This window comes from Sardina pilchardus, chromosome 24 (genome assembly GCF_963854185.1).
Source record: "Sardina pilchardus chromosome 24, fSarPil1.1, whole genome shotgun sequence".
Taxonomy (NCBI): Eukaryota; Metazoa; Chordata; class Actinopteri; order Clupeiformes; family Clupeidae; genus Sardina; species Sardina pilchardus.
The window spans coordinates 9211943-9229498 of NC_085017.1; the positions used below are offsets into that span (position 1 = coordinate 9211943).

A 17556-nucleotide genomic window follows, 5' to 3' on the forward strand; every position below is an offset into this window, starting at 1 on the left:
ATATTTTGACATGCCCTTGGTAGCTTTTTTTTAATTATTATTATTTGTGTCAAAACAAGGGTGGAATGACGTGAGCACAGATGCTTGCGATGATAATGTAAATATGCTGTATTTCAGATTGATTTTTGGCTTCATGAAGATGATCCAAAGCTTTAGCTCCACACTGGCAATAGTAGACACTCAGGAGGCATAACAGTAATGCTAGATGTTTTGTTTGGGTATAACTGTCTTTTTGGTAGCATTAAATATACAGGTAGAATCTCTACATTTAATTTTATTATCCTTAGGATATTGAGTTAAACCTTTCTGGCCTGTTCAGCTAGACTGCAATTTGCTGTAGGAGGAAAAAAAACACTATTATCTTTAACTGAACCAAATAGTGTTTCTGTGTTGCCCTTTGGTGCGGATTTCTGTTGAACTCAGGATTTCATCAGTTGAACATCCTGCTCTTTATTATGCGAGAATACCTCACCCAACGTCTTTGGCAGGTAACGAGTTTTGAATGCCAGTCATAGTACATCACCCTCATAGCCTTGTTATACATGATACTCTCAGTGTATCACAACATCTGAGTGGCATTGTCTAACAGCATTGGAAGACTACCATGTGGTACTCTTTTTTTTTTTTTTTTTTTGAAAATTCAAGGCATAGAGATTGCTATATTGGCTAGTATATTCATGTATGTTCCTTGTAGGACACTGCTGATATACGTTCTTGTAGCTTTTTTTGCCTTTTCTTACCCATCTTAGCAATGTGCACCAGAAACTGGAGAGAGACAGTTTCTCAGCAGGAACATCATCCCATCATTCAACGGGGACTGTGAGGAGTATTATGCTGGTTGTGGTCATGCTCTTCGCATGTGTAAATAAAGTTCTCCGATTTCTCTACTAAATTCTGTGACTGCTCCTTTTTTGGTAGACTTGACAAACAGAAACGGATCCTCTGGTTTGTGGTGAGTAAGGAAGCAGATATGTTTGTGTTAACAAAAGTCAAAATGTTGTGCAGCTGGAAATGTCTCACAAACGTAGGTTAGAAATGCTGTTGACTAGGTAACTGTGATTTGTGAAATATTTCCCTATTTTTATTTTTAAAGCATGCAGGCCTACACTGTCACCATATAAGGGGAGGTACAGTGTAAATATAAAATGATCTCTGGGTTGTAAAACAATACCTGGATAGTTGTCATAAAAGCATACAATGACATATTTTATGGCATCACTGTAAATAAACATGTACATTTTGTCAGGGTTGGTAGGGGAAAACCTCAGATGCAACTTGAATTCCACACAGGTAGGTGGCGTTGTTACAAATGCTCAACTTGGCTGATACTCTAGGTCAAAAGAGTTTCCATTTCCGGTAACGCGTACAGCGAATGGATGGAGACGAAGGTGGTTGAGGCCTAGTTGGTGTGATTTGGAAGCTTTAAAAGTAAACAGAGATAAGTGGTTATAACATTGTCGAGAGTGAAAATTGAGACTATTATATGTGTAAGCAACGTTCTGCAGCATTAGAAGAGATGTATCAATGAAGCAGACGTGCAAGCTGCCTTGGCTAGCTTATTTGCTAGCTGGATAGCTTATTTAACTGCAGACACGTCGGTGAGCTCTTCGTCATTTTTTGCCATCGGAGACCGATCTTAACTACGTTGGGACTGTAACGTTAATATAATCGAACATAGCTGTTTGTAGCTTTTGTTGTAACAAGTTTCCGTCACACGCGGGCAACAGCTGGGATAGAATTTATATTGAGGTTAGCGCAAGCTAATTCCGCCCGCCTGACTGTCCATTCATCTCCTACTGATAATTCAAAATGTCGGACTTTGATGAATTCGAGAGACAGTTGACTGAAAACAAACAAGGTGAGTGTCATGACTTGATCCTTGCGTGTGCGGTTATTAACAATAATAATTTGTGTATTGCAGAGCATCTGTCTTGGAACACTTGTTACGGCCGCCGATACTTACTTCCTATTCTGTTAGCTAACTTTCGCAGTAATAGCAACAGCCGTGTTAGCAATAGCTAACGCTACAACGTTGTTTTGATAGCTATGCTACCTTGTGATGTACCTTAATCTGGCCAATCGTTTACGATTAAAAGCAATAATAATGTAATATGGTATTGTACCTTAAGAGCACAGTCAAATATAATGTAAATGAGCATTCGGATTGTTATTACGGTTTCGTCCATTAACCTCGACATTAACACCAACGTAATTTATCTACCGAATGTCCATAGCGTTTCATTTACATGATATCGGCAACGTTAATATTATGCTGTCTCAACAAGAATGTGTTCCCCTTAGTTTTGGATATTAGTGATCAATTGTATTGGTTATCGCTCAAGTGATGTTTTGAGATTCCCATGTACTCGGAATGTTTTATTTAGATATTTGTTCAAACTACCAATTTATTACTAGAGCTACTAGAGCTGGAGCTTTTGTCCACCACTGTTAACTACACCTTAATATGGCCATGGAAACAAATCCCCTTAATTACTAGTCACGCCACGTTTAAAGTTGCAAAGTAGCATTGGTGGTACCGTATTATGTGTCATAGTGGTGGAACTGAGGGGAACATAATGCTTCGGTTCAGCTGTTTGTGTTTATCTTTGTCATACATATAACACATGTAAGATAAACATATAACACATGTAAGCTAACGCATGCTGTAAGACCGTTTAATAAACATGTATGTGAAATATCTTACTGTTGAGACTTACCTTTATAAGGCAAATTAACACATGCATTTTTATTCTGCATGTTTGCGTGCCTTTGAAAGGAGGGGAAATGCATGTTTTAGGCCAAACTGTAAACTAAGCTGATATTACTGGAAAGTTTGTGATGTGCAGTGAGGATAGTTACTTTTGTACATGCTGTTAAGTTGAGCAGATTAATGTTAGACTTGAGCTGATTAGGGCTCAGTTTGCATGTGCTGTGTCCAGTAGTGTGTATCAGTCCTAAGCCTGGTCCTTTTTTATGCTGTTTGTGAAAGTTGACGACTCTCTTGTTTCCTTCCATGCAGGTGTTGAGAATCTGAATTCACTTGGTGGGTACAACAGCGGCCTCTATCTCTCTATCTCTTTTGCTCTCTCTTTTCATCATTTTCTAGCTGTCTCTCCTTTCTTCTCTTCTCTCTTCACTCTCTCTTGCTATCTTTCTCTCTGGGGCTGCACAGGGTGACAGAGTAGCTTAAATGGTTAAAATCCTCTTTCTCTTTAAGGATACAGCTTTGTCAAGTGTCTGGGTTTGTGAAGCGCCATGTCCTGTTGGCACAGGACTTTCCTCCTGCAGTAGGGGGTGGGGTGTCGATTTCCGCTTCTTTTTTCTCCTCTTTGCAGCATAGGTCCTCTCTTATCTTCTGGGATCCTGTGCTTCTCTCTGCAATATAATCAGCCGGTTTATTCTCTAGCTACCTGAGAGCTTTCTCCACCTTGCTCTCGCCTCTCTTGCCGTAATTCTTTCTTTTCTATCTCTCGCTCTCTCTCTCTCTCTCCCTCTCTTTCTCTTGCTCTGTATCACTCTCTCTCCTCCTCGCTCACTCCCTCGCCCTCGCTGTCGCTGTCTCCCTGGCAGAGCGGGACAAGGAGAACCGGCACCGCCGTCGCAGTTCCTCCCGCAGCCGCAGCCGAGAGAGGAAGAGGAGGAGCAGGGAGAGGAGAAGCCGGGAACGTCGCAGCGGCAGCAAAGACCGCCGACACAGACGCAGGTGAGGCCTCGTAACCTTTGACCCGCTGCCGTTGACAGCTGTGTGGCCACTTACTACTGGCCCACCCAGCAACTCCCAGCAACACCATCTCCTTAACTGAGACCTGTTGGGGTTGCCAGAAGGCAGCAACCAGAGCCAAAGACTATCTCTTCCTCCATCTGCATTGCCTACTGCATGCACAGAGGTCCAGTTAGCTTTCGCCTGTGAGGCCTGTGACTGTATATCTTAAGACTCAATGGGTTGCGTGGGCTTTTTAAATGGCAGATGAATTGTGGATTGGTTAATTCCAGGAATGAATAGTTGGCCTGCGTTTGAGAGGCGCTCCATGCTTACCCCATGGCACCTCTCCATAGTCCACAGTGTAGTGTGCAAAGATTACACTGCTGTGCTTACATGTCATGTTAGGGACTCTGCCATTCCTTCCTGGGAATTTACACCAGAGCCGTCTTTGAACCATTATTCAGTCGCCTGTCTGACAACTGGCATCTGTCGGTATATCAGTTTACATCCGGGGCGCCGCATGTGCATATTACAGCCGTTAAAAGTAGAGGAAAACATATCTTTTGTGCTTCATTTTTATTTTTACACGTAGAAAAACACATAGCTGTGGCACGTTAAAGACGGAGGCAGTCCAAATTGATTAATTTACGTTTCACTATTTCCTATGTCTTCCTTGCGGTGTAAATTCCCAGTTATACTGTCCTTGTAAAACCCAAACCCTGTCTTAACTGTCATTTCAGCACTCAGCCTCAAAACCCACCCCAAGACATCGTCAGGTAAAAGACACAGAGGCATCCGTCTTTGTCTGGCAGTGACTGTGTGCTGAAGTGTCTAAAATCTTGAGTGAATGGATTATGTATATGTCTGTCAGTTAGGGCAAGTGAGGCTTAACCTAACCTCCTGGCTTTTTTTTTTTTTTTTAACACCCCGACCTTTTGGGAAATGAGATTACTTGCCGACGACCCCAGGCTTAAATAAGATGATTACATAGCCTTCTCTTTTGTGTGTGTAATATCCCAGTACTCCTAGCTTGGCATAATTCACTGGAAATGGCTTATTCCAGTTAGCCTGTAGCTAACATGCTAACTGGTGTTACCCACTTCCAGTGATCGGGGACTTTTGTCCTGGCTTTGCTGAGGTCTGCTAGGCAGGAGTGAAGTTTCCACGTCACACGCTGTTTGGCTTGTCATTCTGCAGCTATTTGCTGCAAAAGCTGCCAATTCCGTGGCCTTGGCAAAAGGGAGGGCATACAAAAAAATATTTACCTACATTGCTGAGTGAGACGTTTGTTTTTTTCCTGAGAGGTCAGCATATTGTGACTTCAGGCCATTCGAGTGATCTTCAAACTTTCAAAAAGAGTCTGACTCTCAGACCGTACTATTTTTATTGCAGAGCTATACATTCAAACTAACATTGTGACGATGGTCTATATGCGGTCTTACATGGGCCAATTTAATGACCTCTTTACAACACAGAACCATCATGGCTACATTTACCAAAAGAGTTGCTCCACATTGTTTTCCGTGCGTTAGCACTTAGCAGTGAGGAAGTTAGACGTTGTTATCAGTGCAAAACTCCTCTCTTTCATTTTGCCATCACTCCATTTTTCCTTCTCTCTCTCTCACTCTCTCTCTCTCCCTCTCTCTCCCCTCTCTCTCCCCTCTTTCTCTGTCACTCATCTGTTCTTCCACCCCATAGCCGTTCCCCCCACCGGGAGAAGAAGAAGAAAGTAAAGAAGTACTGGGATGTTCCTCCTCCGGGCTTTGAGCACATCACACCCATGCAGTACAAGGCCATGCAAGGTCAGTGTTACCCACTCCCTCTGTCTCAGTGGCACCAGCCAAGATTTCTTATAATGCCAGTGGTCAAAATGCATGTTAAAAAGAAAAGGTGAATGAAAGGCCAGTTGCTCAGTGAGGTTTTACTTGCATTGGAAAGTGCTTTGGATGCCTTTTAAAAGTGCTATATAAAATGCAATGTGTTGTTGTTGTTGTTGTTTCTGTTGTCTCATACACCCTAATCTCTCCACAGCTGCGGGTCAGATCCCTGCTACTGCCCTGCTGCCCACCATGACCCCTGATGGCCTGGCGGTGACCCCCACCCCCGTGCCAGTGGTGGGCAGCCAGATGACCCGCCAGGCCCGTCGTCTCTATGTGGGAAACATACCTTTTGGCATCACAGAGGTGGGTCCCAGAGAGACCAGGGTTTTTTTTTATAGAATGTTTTGTTTCTGTTTTGTTGTGCAGAGTTTTTTGTTTGCGCAGTTGAATGGCTTATTTGCCACAGCTGCTCGTTGATGAGGCTCGGTCCTGCCGCCACCTGGGTACCTCTAGCTGTTCACAGATTCCCCTTTCATTAGGAGGTTGTCCGTGTTCTAATTTGTCTATCCCAGCAGAAGGAAATGCCTACTGGTTTAGGGATAGGAATTAGTCAGATGGAATTATGTCCACTGTAAAGTAGAATGCAGGAATGATGCGGTTTGGTTTGTGATGAAGAAGTGTTGGGTGAAGTGGGTTTTTTTTTTAAAAGAGACCACATGACTGATGTCTATTTTGTTCTCCTCCAGGAGTCCATGATGGACTTCTTCAATGCCCAGATGCGCCTTGGAGGCCTGACCCAGGCTCCTGGCAACCCCGTCCTCGCCGTGCAGATCAACCAGGACAAGAACTTTGCCTTCCTGGAGGTGAGTGTGACCACACACATGCCTTTTCAGATCACTTCTATTGGCTGCAAGATTTTATATCGAACATACATTTTCCCCAACCTTTTCAGATCACATCACTTAACGGCCCTTATTCTTTTTTTTACTGTTTTGTTATGTCATTGTTGAGTGTTGTACTTGAGTGCAAAGATTAACCGGAGTCAAATTCCTTGTTTGTTACGCAAACCTGGCCAATAAAGCTGATTCTGACTTCTGTTGGCTGCAAGATTGTATACCGAAACATACATTTTCCCCAACCCACGTGTGTGGCACGCTGTGCTCAAATTCATCCATTTGCGTTATAGTTTCTGTCTTGGTTTCATTAATGTACAGTCAACCCCTCACACTTGGGAGCATACAGGTATTGTTTTTATGTGAAATGTGTATGCCAACTTAACTGACATACAAACATATCAAATATGTATGTCTTATGTATGCCCCCCCCCCCCCCCTTCCACTTCTCTGTAAAGTTCCGCTCTGTGGATGAGACCACCCAGGCCATGGCGTTCGACGGCATCATATTCCAGGGCCAGAGCCTGAAGATCCGCCGGCCGCACGACTACCAGCCTCTGCCCGGCATGAGCGAGAACCCCAGCGTCTACGTGCCAGGTAAACGCCCCTCCTCAACGTCCCCCTCGACGCCTGAGCCCACACGCGCTGGCACTGAGCGTGGGGAAGGCTTGTTCCTACGTTTGTGGGATTAGAACGTTTTAGAACGTTTCAGAACTTCTCTTTGGCTAGTCTGTAAGCCCTGTTTTCCAGAAGGGGAAAACAGGACAAAACTAAAGAACAAAACTGATATAAACTTTATCATGTTGAATAGTAATAAAAGCATTGTTGTGCTGTTATTGGAACAACATGTGTAATTGCATCTGTTAGTCTATACTATGCAAACAACTTCTCAATACCATTGGATGCACTGCATACAGTAATTTCCTGAGTATTATCCGTATTGTGTATAAGCCGCAGGACAGTGTTTTATGCAAGTTAAAAGAAACAAAACCATATTAATGCCATATTAACTGCCCCCATGTGTTCATAGCTGAGGAATTTGGCAAAACCAATGTATAAGCCGCGGCTAATAGTTGGGAAATTACGGTATGTTCTTGTGTAATCCATTGTGTGTAAGCTGGACCGCCCAGCCAATGACCTTCAATTAAAACTGACTTCCTTTTTGTCAAGGAGTTGTTTCCACGGTGGTGCCAGATTCGGCTCACAAACTTTTCATCGGCGGACTGCCTAACTACCTGAATGACGACCAGGTATGTAACGTTTGTGGGGAAGGGGGGAGGGGGGGATTTGAAATGCATATTTCTGTGAGTTTACTTAACTCTGCTCCTCTCAGATTGCGCAAGAGCAAGATGCCGAAGAAACACTATTTGAGCCGAGCTCTTTGAAAAAGAGGCCCGACCAGTAGCTACTGCTATCATTCAGAGAATATCAGAATCATTGTTTGTTAAGCAAACAGAAATTGAAAGCCGTTTGTTGTTTTATTGTGTATTTTCTTCTTTGATTGATTTGAATTGATTTGATTTTCTTCTTAGCTTGATCTAGCATAGGACAGGTCTTTTATAAAGGTAACAGAAGAATGACCAATGTACATTTGAGTGGTATTAATTCAATCGTCCCACCTCAGGTTAAGGAGCTGCTGACGTCATTCGGGCCCCTGAAGGCTTTCAACTTGGTTAAGGACAGTGCCACTGGCCTCTCGAAAGGATACGCCTTCTGTGAATATGTCGACGTGAATGTCAACGACCAGGTGAGCCCTCTAAAGGAAACGGCATACTCCTCCGTGCATATTTGCGCCCGTCAAAGACAGCTCGATGGTGTTTTAAGCCCCCAACGTCGTCTTCCAGGCAGCGCTGTCACTGCTGACTTAAAGGCACTTAATCCTACCCATAGCCCTAACCTTAACCCATGCCTAACCCTAGGCCCTCCCTGCTCCTATTCCTGCATTGCCTTGGAATACAAGCCAAATAGTTATGCACCCAACACATCAGAAACAGTCATGGGTTCAATTCCTGTTGTGCCTTTGAGCAAGGCACCTCACCACCATTTGGCAGACTGGTCCCTGCAGTCTATATCTGTAAATCACTTTGGATTAAGGTGCCAGCTTAATGCATGAGTAAAGTTAAGTACTGTACTAAATTGAAAAATGACATGGTTGTACCAGAGTTTAAGGGTGCAACTAGTAGTTCACCCAGTGGTCAGTGCATGATAAGATTTGTTATAGGTTATTTCTGGTCTTAATATATCCATGTGATGTTCATCTGTTTGTGTTTGTGTGTGTGTGTGTGTGTGTGTGTGTAGGCCATTGCTGGTCTGAATGGTATGCAGCTGGGTGACAAGAAGCTTCTGGTGCAGAGGGCAAGTGTTGGAGCGAAGAATGCCACCCTGGTGAGACTCCGATGCGCCATCACTGTTATTCTACAACACTCATGCCTCACAAACTGACCACTCTTGTTTCCCTGGGAATCTCACCCCAGCAAACTTTTCACTTCGGTTTGCATCAGCAACCACACCTCACAGCTCTAGCCTCCCCAACCCTCCTGTTCAAAAAACCCTCCTATCAATCCCAACTCCCCTCCTCTCAATCTCTCTCACTCCTCTTAATCTCTATCTCGACTCCTCTCAATCTCAAGCTCCCCTCCTCTGAACATCAATCTCAATCTCAATCTCAACTCCTCTCCTCAACTGTCATCTTTAAGACCAAATCGACATTGCTAAATGCTATTTTATTTCTAAATGCTAATTTAAATGCGAAATAACACCCCCTTCTCTGCCCTTCTCTCTGCCTCCATCTCCCATCGCCTGTCTCTCCCTCCTGCAGACGAGTGTGAACCAGACCCCGGTGACGCTGCAGGTGCCGGGGCTGATGAACAGCTCGGTGAACCAGATGGGCGGCATCCCCACGGAGGTGCTCTGCCTCATGAACATGGTGGCGCCCGAGGAGCTGCTGGACGACGACGAGTACGAGGAGATCCTGGAGGACGTGCGGGACGAGTGCAGCAAGTACGGCCAGGTCAAGAGCATCGAGATCCCGCGGCCCGTTGATGGTCTCGAGGTGCCTGGCACCGGGAAGGTAAGGAGTCGTGTCCGTGTCACGTTTCTTTCTGAGAATGCTTCTTACGGCGTATTCACACTATGCAAGTACTCTTGGCTCCCAAAGTCCAGTTCATTTGACTAGTGACATACCAACTCTTCCTTTACCAGCTCCTCGAAAGAAAATCCATTTAAGACAATGATGTGACGTGGATCTTTCCTTTGTAAATCCAGTTGGCCAGCGTTCTTAACAGTCGTTGGTGCTTCGTTTTATGTGTAGGGACCCAGAGCAAGCTAATGACGAGGTTGATCAACAAAAAATACTGTCTCCACGGCTTAAAGGGGGTACACACATAAATATTTGATAAATCTCAACCGATTCTTTTATCTTTGAGAGAACCCACACATGACGATAAAAAATCTTTCTCGGCTGCCCTCGGAACACCCCACTACAGGATTTCCAGTCCCAAGCATTGAACATGTTAAATATTTACGATTACGATTACCGCCGAACGGTTTCCGTCGTGTCATAAAGGCTATTGTTGGGAGAATTTTGACTCTTAACACACCACACACTACAACAGAATCTCATAAGATAATCTTAAGATAATCGCCCGTTGTCTGTCTTTGGTCGGAAGGGGGGAAATCGGGGCAAAATCAGCCCGATTATCTTTGTGTGTAGTGTACCCCCTTGATGTATTTTCATTCAGAGAAACCTCCTTTGGTCCATTTTTGCCGGATTTACACTTTTAAGAAACAATAGCTGCTCCGTAAAACTCCGGGACTGACCATGTATCTTTTGTAGTATAATTCGTTCTGATGTGTCCCAGATACCTGTATGCAAGGTACGATTCCTATGATTTTAGGAACCAAGTTATCTCTTCACTGTTCGCAGATTTAGAGATTCAACTTTCTACACACACCCAGACACACCCAGATATTTCTAACAAGTTTCATTCTTTCTCTGTTCCAGATCTTTGTGGAGTTCACAACCTTGTTTGACTCCCAGAAAGCCATGCAGGGACTGACGGGAAGGAAGTTTGCCAACCGAGTGGTGGTGACCAAGTACTGCGACCCTGACGCCTACCATCGCCGAGAGTTCTGGTAGAACCGGAGAAAAAGGAGGGAGGAGAGATGGGGTGGTAGAAGAGAAGAAATAAAATGGCGGGGTGGAGTGAGTGAGGGAGGGAGGAAGAGAAACGGAGGAATTAAATACAAAGAGGTTTGGGAGGGTGGGAAAGGGGTGGGGATTTTCTACTTATAAAAACAACAACAAAAAAAAAAGAAAGTTGCTATGTGGGAAAGAAAGGAGGATATGTAATAGTAACCCAGATATGGTTCAAGACTATGTGAGTGGGTTAGTTTTTGTGTTTGTATTTTAAGAATGCGTGTGCTTGTGTATCAAGAGGGTAAAAAAATCTTTCATTTTGTTTTCTATTTTTAAATGGTTCTGGGCTGGGAGAAGTGCCATTTTTGCTCCCTGACCAAAACAACAGGGGCGTTACGAGACATTTTTTTTTTTGCAGTTGTAGTTCATTAACCTGGTCCTCTCCATAAACCATAAGAAAGCAGCAGTCCTGAAATAGTGGGTGACATCCTCAGTCTCGGTCCTATATGTGAAGTAGAGCTGCCACTCAATGTATCTCTACCCCCCCCCCCCCCCCCCCCCCCCCCTTTATCTCTCATTTTCTCTGTCATATAATTTCCCCCATCTGGCTGTAAAGCTAAATCAGTAGCTACTTTCTGTTGACATTTGTTAGGTTTTTATTGTTGTTTTTTTTTCTGGATGTCGCTAGCATTGTCTGTTTTCTTGGGCATTAGTGCCTACCTGCCTATACTGGTGATGCCCCCTCCACTGACTGTGTGGGGGCACATATGCGTGTGTGTGTGTGTGCGCCCCACTACGGTGTAGCCCATATGTTTCATAATAAAACTCTTGGAAACACAAGCTGGTTTGCCTGTCTGGCCCTTTCAACGGGGAAAAGGGAAATTAACAGGCACTGGATTTGGATTCAGGTTGTTCAGACTTGTAGGCCCTGAACCGATTCAAGCTTTTTTAGACCTAGTTTACAGGTGGTTGTGATCTGCTTTGATCCCTCATTCGTGTGGAGAACGTGAACTGGAAGCAAATGATCATTTTTCTCTCGCTTGCACCTCTCCAGCGTTCCCTCTTCCTTGACCTTTAACCCCCCTGCTCCCCCTCAAAACACTGTACAAGCCTATATCACTGCCAATAAAGTTACAGGCTGCTTTTCCACAGTTGCATTAGCCATTCTCATCCAGGTGCGCCAGGCGGTTTGGTTTCTTTCCTTCCCCTAGACGTTTTCTTCTTATACACACACTATTTCCAGTGATTTCCAGTGTTTCTGTGATTTTCCTTTTTAGATGGAGATCAATCACAAAATTGAAAAACAAAGTGAATATGGCTTGTGAAGTTTTATTCTGGACAGGTCTCTGGCATGGGCTCTCAAGTTTTTGTTTTTTTCACTCACGTGCCATGGCATGACGACTTGGCTGCTGTTACTGTAAGTTAACAGTCAAGTCCAGTCAACAGTCAAGTCCAGGTAACTGCAGAATTCATCTTGTCAGCCTATACGCATATTCATAACAGAGGATCTGATCGGACTGATCTCCTTTTTGTTTTTGTTAGTCTGTTGTCTGCGAGCACACGGCATTAAAAAGATAAGATGTCCCTCACCACAGCCCTCCTTTTTTTTCTAGTGAAGAAAAAAAACAGACAGAAAACAGACACTTGTGGAAATAATTTCACTTCAATATAACAAAGGCAAATGACGCGAGAAGGCACCTAGAAAGACCTAGTGTTTTGTGTTTTGTCACATCACTGTGCATTTGGAGTGAGTGGGCATTTTGAAGGCCTAGGCATGAGGGGAATGGTTAGCTAGAACTCTAGCGGTCATGTATATACGCCTGAATACTTGGTTCTTATATCCACATTTGTTATTACTTTCTATGTATGTGTTTACTTTTCTTGGAAAAAGATTGATTTGCTGTTGAACATTGTAAAAGCAACTAATGTCAAAATGGTGGTGTCATTTTTCGAATGGCTTTTTTCATTGCAAATTCTACAGAGATGTGATACACATTTCACTTTTCTCAAGAATAAATAAGTAAATCTATCAAGAAGGACAAGATAAGCTCCAGTCATTCAGAATCGAGTGTGCTTGCATTAATGCTGGGAAATAATTGGCAGCAGGTTGTTTGTGTATTATTCCTATGTTGATATTAATAGCAATATCTGCAATTGTACTGATATATGATATACAATATAAGGGACTATGCTATGTATATCACTTTTGAAATATCAATCATTGGTGAAATTGACAGACCCTTAGACTCACTTCTGGCATGACAAGACCTATGAATTCTTGCCCATGTAATAGGCTACCATTTAAAAATGCAAATCTTTTTGTCGTATAAGCTTTTGCGTATAGCTATTTAATGCATTTAAAAGTTATTGGAATATGTCTCATAGGCATAAACATCAGTACACACTTTAGGTCCGTGCCACACAGCACATACTATATCTTATGGATTGTCTGTCTATTTTACCACAGCATCACCTTTGACTTGAACCATTTTGATTCATTGACTGGACCACTGCAAGCATGTTAGCATGAGTGATTGCTCTGGTTATTTTCACTTTTAGGCTGAACTTTTGTGCTAAAATATTACTGCACAAAATGTGTTACCTGTGTCCATCCCGACGAGACTGGCCTGTTGTGCTTAGTTGCTCTTTTTGTTTGTATTTATATACTCAATTTCAACAACAACAAAATAATCATACTTATGACCACGTTGGAAGATTTACACACCAAAACATGACCAAAAGCTCCCGGTTTCCCTTTCACCTTTCAAAGTAAACCAACCACTATTCGAACTCCACGGAAGCTGTCAACCTGGGCCATCAGACAGACGGACTGTGTCCTCCAGTGAGTGTTAAAACATTTCCCTGAACGTCCAATCGGAATTTAGTGAGGCGGGCCTACAGACCATCACCGCCGCCGCGGAGGAGGTGTTCCTGGTAGCCATCTTGGATGCACGGAGTGATTGTTTGGCAAGTAGATATATAAAAAATAAAGAAATACCTTCAAAGGCAAGCCCATTCATATCGGACTAAGAGGTGCAATAGAGAAAAGAGGAGAGCCCGTGACCAGCCAGGTAAAAAGACCACTTCCCGAGGGAACGGCGATGAATACACACGCTTGCAAATTCCCTGTTCCTACTCTTAGTGTGGACCGCAGCCAGTCAGGCAGGCAGCCGGTCGCCTTTTATTTGCAGTGATAGCGGGCTGTGAGACACTAGCCTACATAAAAAGTGTAAAATATTCCGCGTTCATTAATCTCAAAGAAGAACGTGGCATTCATCTTATTTCATGGCGTGGATTCATACTTAACAATTCTGGATAATTTGGGAATTTGTAATCGCTTAGCGGTTCACGCTTTATACGACCATAATAATTGTTCTTTAACGATATGACTATTGTTAACATGTATATTTAGGCTAATACGATACACATGTAGCTTACTATTTGTATTTTGTCAGACACGTTAGCAAACTAACTTACAGGTGACTTCAGTCAAAATGTTTGTGACAGTTCAACACTTCTGCCAGGCAGTGTGGGCTGCCTCTCTGTGTGACACCCTGAAGCCTGTACCTCTTTAATTTGGGGTTTTAAATTCCATTGTTAGAAAACACACAGATTATAGCGGCGACCTTACTTTGTGGTCCCTGGGGAAGCAGTGGTTATATTGCAGTTGCCCTTGTGTTCAACAGATGCTCTGATATCTCTCAGCCTCCAGACCTTGTTGAGTAGTAGGGGCATCAGGGCAATATGAAGTGATGTTGGACAGGAATATTTTTTATTTGATATTATTTTCCCTATGCCTGTCATTATAATTAAACTCATGTGGACTATTTGAGTGAAGCAATTGTTGATGAGATTCATATTCAAAAACGTTTCTCCTTTTCAGCTGGGGATTACACATCCATGATAATATAACAGATGTTTTAGAATAACTTTTTACTGGTGAAAATGTTAACACTGAGAAATTGGACTCTTGGGAAGATAAGAATATCATGGTGGAGGTTGGCATTTTGTTTGCGACATGATTTTCTCACTAGTTTGCCCATAAAAAGTAATCTCCAAAAGCAATCAGGAATTGTATTTCACTGGAAGTGCCATTGCATGTCATAGATATCAGCAGTCCTATTGCCTAATGCAATTGGAATCTATGTTTGTGGCATCTCTGTTGGGACATGCACTTCATGTGGAACATTTGGAACATGATGTATGCTTTACTACAGAGCACTGTATAGAACTATATTCTGATGTTCTGTCTAAAATAGCAGACATAATAAGAGCAGAGACCGTTTTACAGGATGTGGTCACACTGGGTTAGTTTTATAATCATGAAGTGAACATATTGTGTGTGTTAGCAATGTCATGCACCTATGCAGTAATCTCAACACCTTTCCCATAGACGTGAGAGAAGGCATGAAGACAGCATCTTAGTACAGAAGCCATGGCGGACAAGAGAAAACTTCAAGGTGAAAAAAAAAAAGTTTCCATGATCTCCAAAGTCTACTGCTGAATAACATGGGAGGACTAGGAGGCATAACGTCCTTAAACCCTTACTCATAGCCTCCCACACGTAGACCTGTCCTATATTAACGTGGGCTAAAGGACTAAATCCTAAAATAACTGCACTGTGTGAATGTCATGTGTTTTATATAGTGTCCAGCTCCTATTTAATCTAGTTGGCCTGGTATAGTCCTGCGTCTGTGTCCTGCACGCCATGTGTGATGAGAATTGCATCATCCATGTGGCGTGCGGTGGGGGTGGCATGTGCCTCCAAACAATTGTGACCACATGTCAATGACGGCCCTTTTCAACGCAGGCAAATGTGCACAGAAGAGCATACCAACTCCTTAAGAATTCCCTGTACTGGTCTGGACAGAATTCCCTGTACTGGTCAGTCCACTGGTCCGTACAGAATTCCCAGTACTGGTCAGTCAACTGGTCCGTACAGACTTCCCAGTACTGGTCAGCCCACGCCAGAGTGGACTCTGATTGGGAGGTCCCAGTGATAGCCATTTAGATGCTATTTTTCAGTATTAATGTATGTCATTTTTTCTCCTCTCCTGTCTTGTCTGTTTGTCCTTCAGGTGAAATAGATCGATGTCTGAAAAAAGTGGCGGAAGGAGTGGAGCAGTTCGAAGACATCTGGCAGAAGGTTCTTTTGGTTGTTTGTTTTATATATTTTTTTTAGAATCAGACCAAAACACTATTGTTTAAAACCTGTCAAGAAAGGGCTTATATTTGATCGAGATCCACATTAAAGCAGGAGTATGGGATAGTTACCCAACCAACCATGGCACCTCTTAGAATAATGACAACCTTGAATATGTGGGAAATTGGAGGTAGACCATTGGGGGAGTGAAGATTTGGACTGGTCATTTCATCTTAAGCAAAAACTTAAGGCAATCTTTCACATAGATCGTCGTTTCACGAAGTCACAAAGTCGTTTCGGCGTGATTTTAAAAATGCCATCCTGAGTGTAGCACTATAGTGGCCTGGCTGCAGCAAGTCGAGCTAGGTAGCACCGATCTTTCTACGGTTGTTCTTACAGTGCTGCGTGACCTTGAGAAACGGGGATCTATGTGAACGTTCTCCTTGGAGAGTGCAGTACCCTGCATATTTTGTGGACTACTGAAATTTATGTTGAACTTTAAAACAATTGCACTGAAGTAGACGGCATTGCAGTTATGTGGGCGTCGCTTTCATTGTGACTTTACTCTGTGTTTATGCAAATTGCTCACCCACAGTTTTTTTCACCTTCTTGAAAATGACATTTATAGATGAAGTGTTTTGCTTGGACAGGGACAGCGTATACATATTCACAGAAAACATGTGAAAGTTGCATGGGGTCATGTATTTAGGGTATTTTTGGTGTTTGAATGAATAAAGCTACTTGTTTGCCCATTGCTAAATTTATTCAGTGCTCTCCACTTTTAGGCATTATAAACAAAGCACATGGAGGTTGATAAAATAAACTTGAAGTAATTGTGGCAGTCAGTGTTAGATGTTCATCAATTTTTACTTATCAAAAGGTGTGGACAAGTGTGTGATGGACACTAACTTTCTCTTTTTTTCCACCCTCACCAGCTTCACAATGCAGCAAACGCAAATCAGAAAGAGAAATATGAAGCTGACCTCAAGAAGGAGATCAAGAAGTTACAGGTGAGAGGTTTTGATATATGAGTCGGACATGGCTTCTCTTGTCTTTCAAGTTCACAGAGGTCAATGAACTCCAAGGTTTATGATCGTTTGGGTTGCCATGAAAACCAACTGCTACCCAAGCCGTGTGGGCTTATCTGTATGAGTGGCCAACATGCTCGAATGCTTAGGGCGTGTTTCCACGGGATGGAGTTGAACAAGCAGGTCTCTTCACTTTTCCCTCCCTCTCTCTCTCTCTCTCCCTATCTCTCTCTCTCTCTCTCTCTCTCTCTCTCTCTCTCTCTCTCGGTCTTGCTTTCCTTTTCCTCTTTTGTCCTGGTTCTGCAGAGGCTCCGTGACCAGATTAAGACCTGGGTGGCCTCCAACGAGATCAAAGACAAACGGCAGCTAGTGGAGAACCGCAAGCTCATTGAAACGGTAAATACACACGCGTGCACATATACACACGCATACACACACACACGCACACGCACACGCACACACACACATACAATCTCTCTCTCTCTCTCACTCTCTGTCCATCTCTTTGTCTGTCAAATGTTGATGCTTATGTGACGGTGACGATCCTCTCTGTTGAGCAGAGAGAGCTATGATAATGAACTTGGCATGAGTAAATACCAGTGTGTGGCTGTTTGAATAATCAAACAGCATCTTTGCCCACTTTACTCTTATGGTGCTGCCGCCGTCTCCTCCTCAGCAAATGGAGCGCTTCAAGATAGTGGAGCGGGAGACCAAGACGAAGGCGTACTCCAAAGAGGGCCTGGGCCTGGCGCTGAAGGTGGACCCTGCCCAGAAGGAGAAGGAGGAAGTGGGCCAGTGGCTTACGGTGAGCGCCTGGTGGACCACCAGACT

General features: G+C 43.4%; 2 protein-coding genes across 8 annotated transcripts in view; both read left to right on the plus strand.

The window, feature by feature from the left end:
* The first annotated feature begins 1365 nt into the window (after nt 1-1365).
* u2af2b (U2 small nuclear RNA auxiliary factor 2b) lies at nt 1366-11394 on the plus strand. 3 transcript variants are annotated; one of them, XM_062528931.1, is made up of 13 exons: nt 1366-1858; nt 3020-3043; nt 3571-3703; nt 4444-4479; nt 5402-5505; nt 5735-5886; nt 6270-6386; nt 6875-7013; nt 7587-7666; nt 8041-8163; nt 8715-8801; nt 9235-9486; nt 10420-11394. In XM_062528931.1, exons 1-13 carry the CDS (start codon nt 1810-1812, stop codon nt 10552-10554), a joined length of 1431 nt encoding a protein of 476 aa, XP_062384915.1. In that variant the 5' UTR covers nt 1366-1809; the 3' UTR covers nt 10555-11394. The 3 variants fall into 3 exon arrangements, with proteins under 3 accessions (XP_062384915.1, XP_062384916.1, XP_062384917.1); XM_062528932.1 differs by having other exon boundaries at nt 7590-7666; XM_062528933.1 differs by lacking the exon at nt 4444-4479.
* A 2091-nt stretch (nt 11395-13485) lies between these two features.
* cnot3b (CCR4-NOT transcription complex, subunit 3b) overlaps nt 13486-17556 on the plus strand; it is a 15858-nt gene continuing 11787 nt past the window's right edge. For 3 of the 5 annotated variants that reach the window (XM_062529448.1, XM_062529451.1, XM_062529449.1), the window contains exons 1-6: nt 13486-13625; nt 14948-15014; nt 15633-15709; nt 16633-16707; nt 17032-17121; nt 17402-17530. In XM_062529448.1, the coding sequence (XP_062385432.1) occupies nt 14990-15014; nt 15633-15709; nt 16633-16707; nt 17032-17121; nt 17402-17530 (396 nt within the window). In that variant the 5' untranslated portion in view covers nt 13486-13625; nt 14948-14989. The remainder of the gene's footprint in view (nt 13626-14947; nt 15015-15632; nt 15710-16632; nt 16708-17031; nt 17122-17401; nt 17531-17556) is intronic. The other 2 variants (XM_062529450.1, XM_062529452.1) reach the window with 1 other exon arrangement.

Excerpts from the sequence above, each read along its gene's own strand:
- u2af2b (XM_062528931.1), top strand. The coding sequence starts at position 1,810 with ATGTCGGACTTTGATGAATTCGAGAGACAGTTGACTGAAAACAAACAA. Across the intron at positions 6,387-6,874 it reads AGAACTTTGCCTTCCTGGAG|TTCCGCTCTGTGGATGAGAC; the intron begins GTGAGTGTGACC and ends TTCTCTGTAAAG. Across the intron at positions 8,164-8,714 it reads ACGTGAATGTCAACGACCAG|GCCATTGCTGGTCTGAATGG; the intron begins GTGAGCCCTCTA and ends GTGTGTGTGTAG.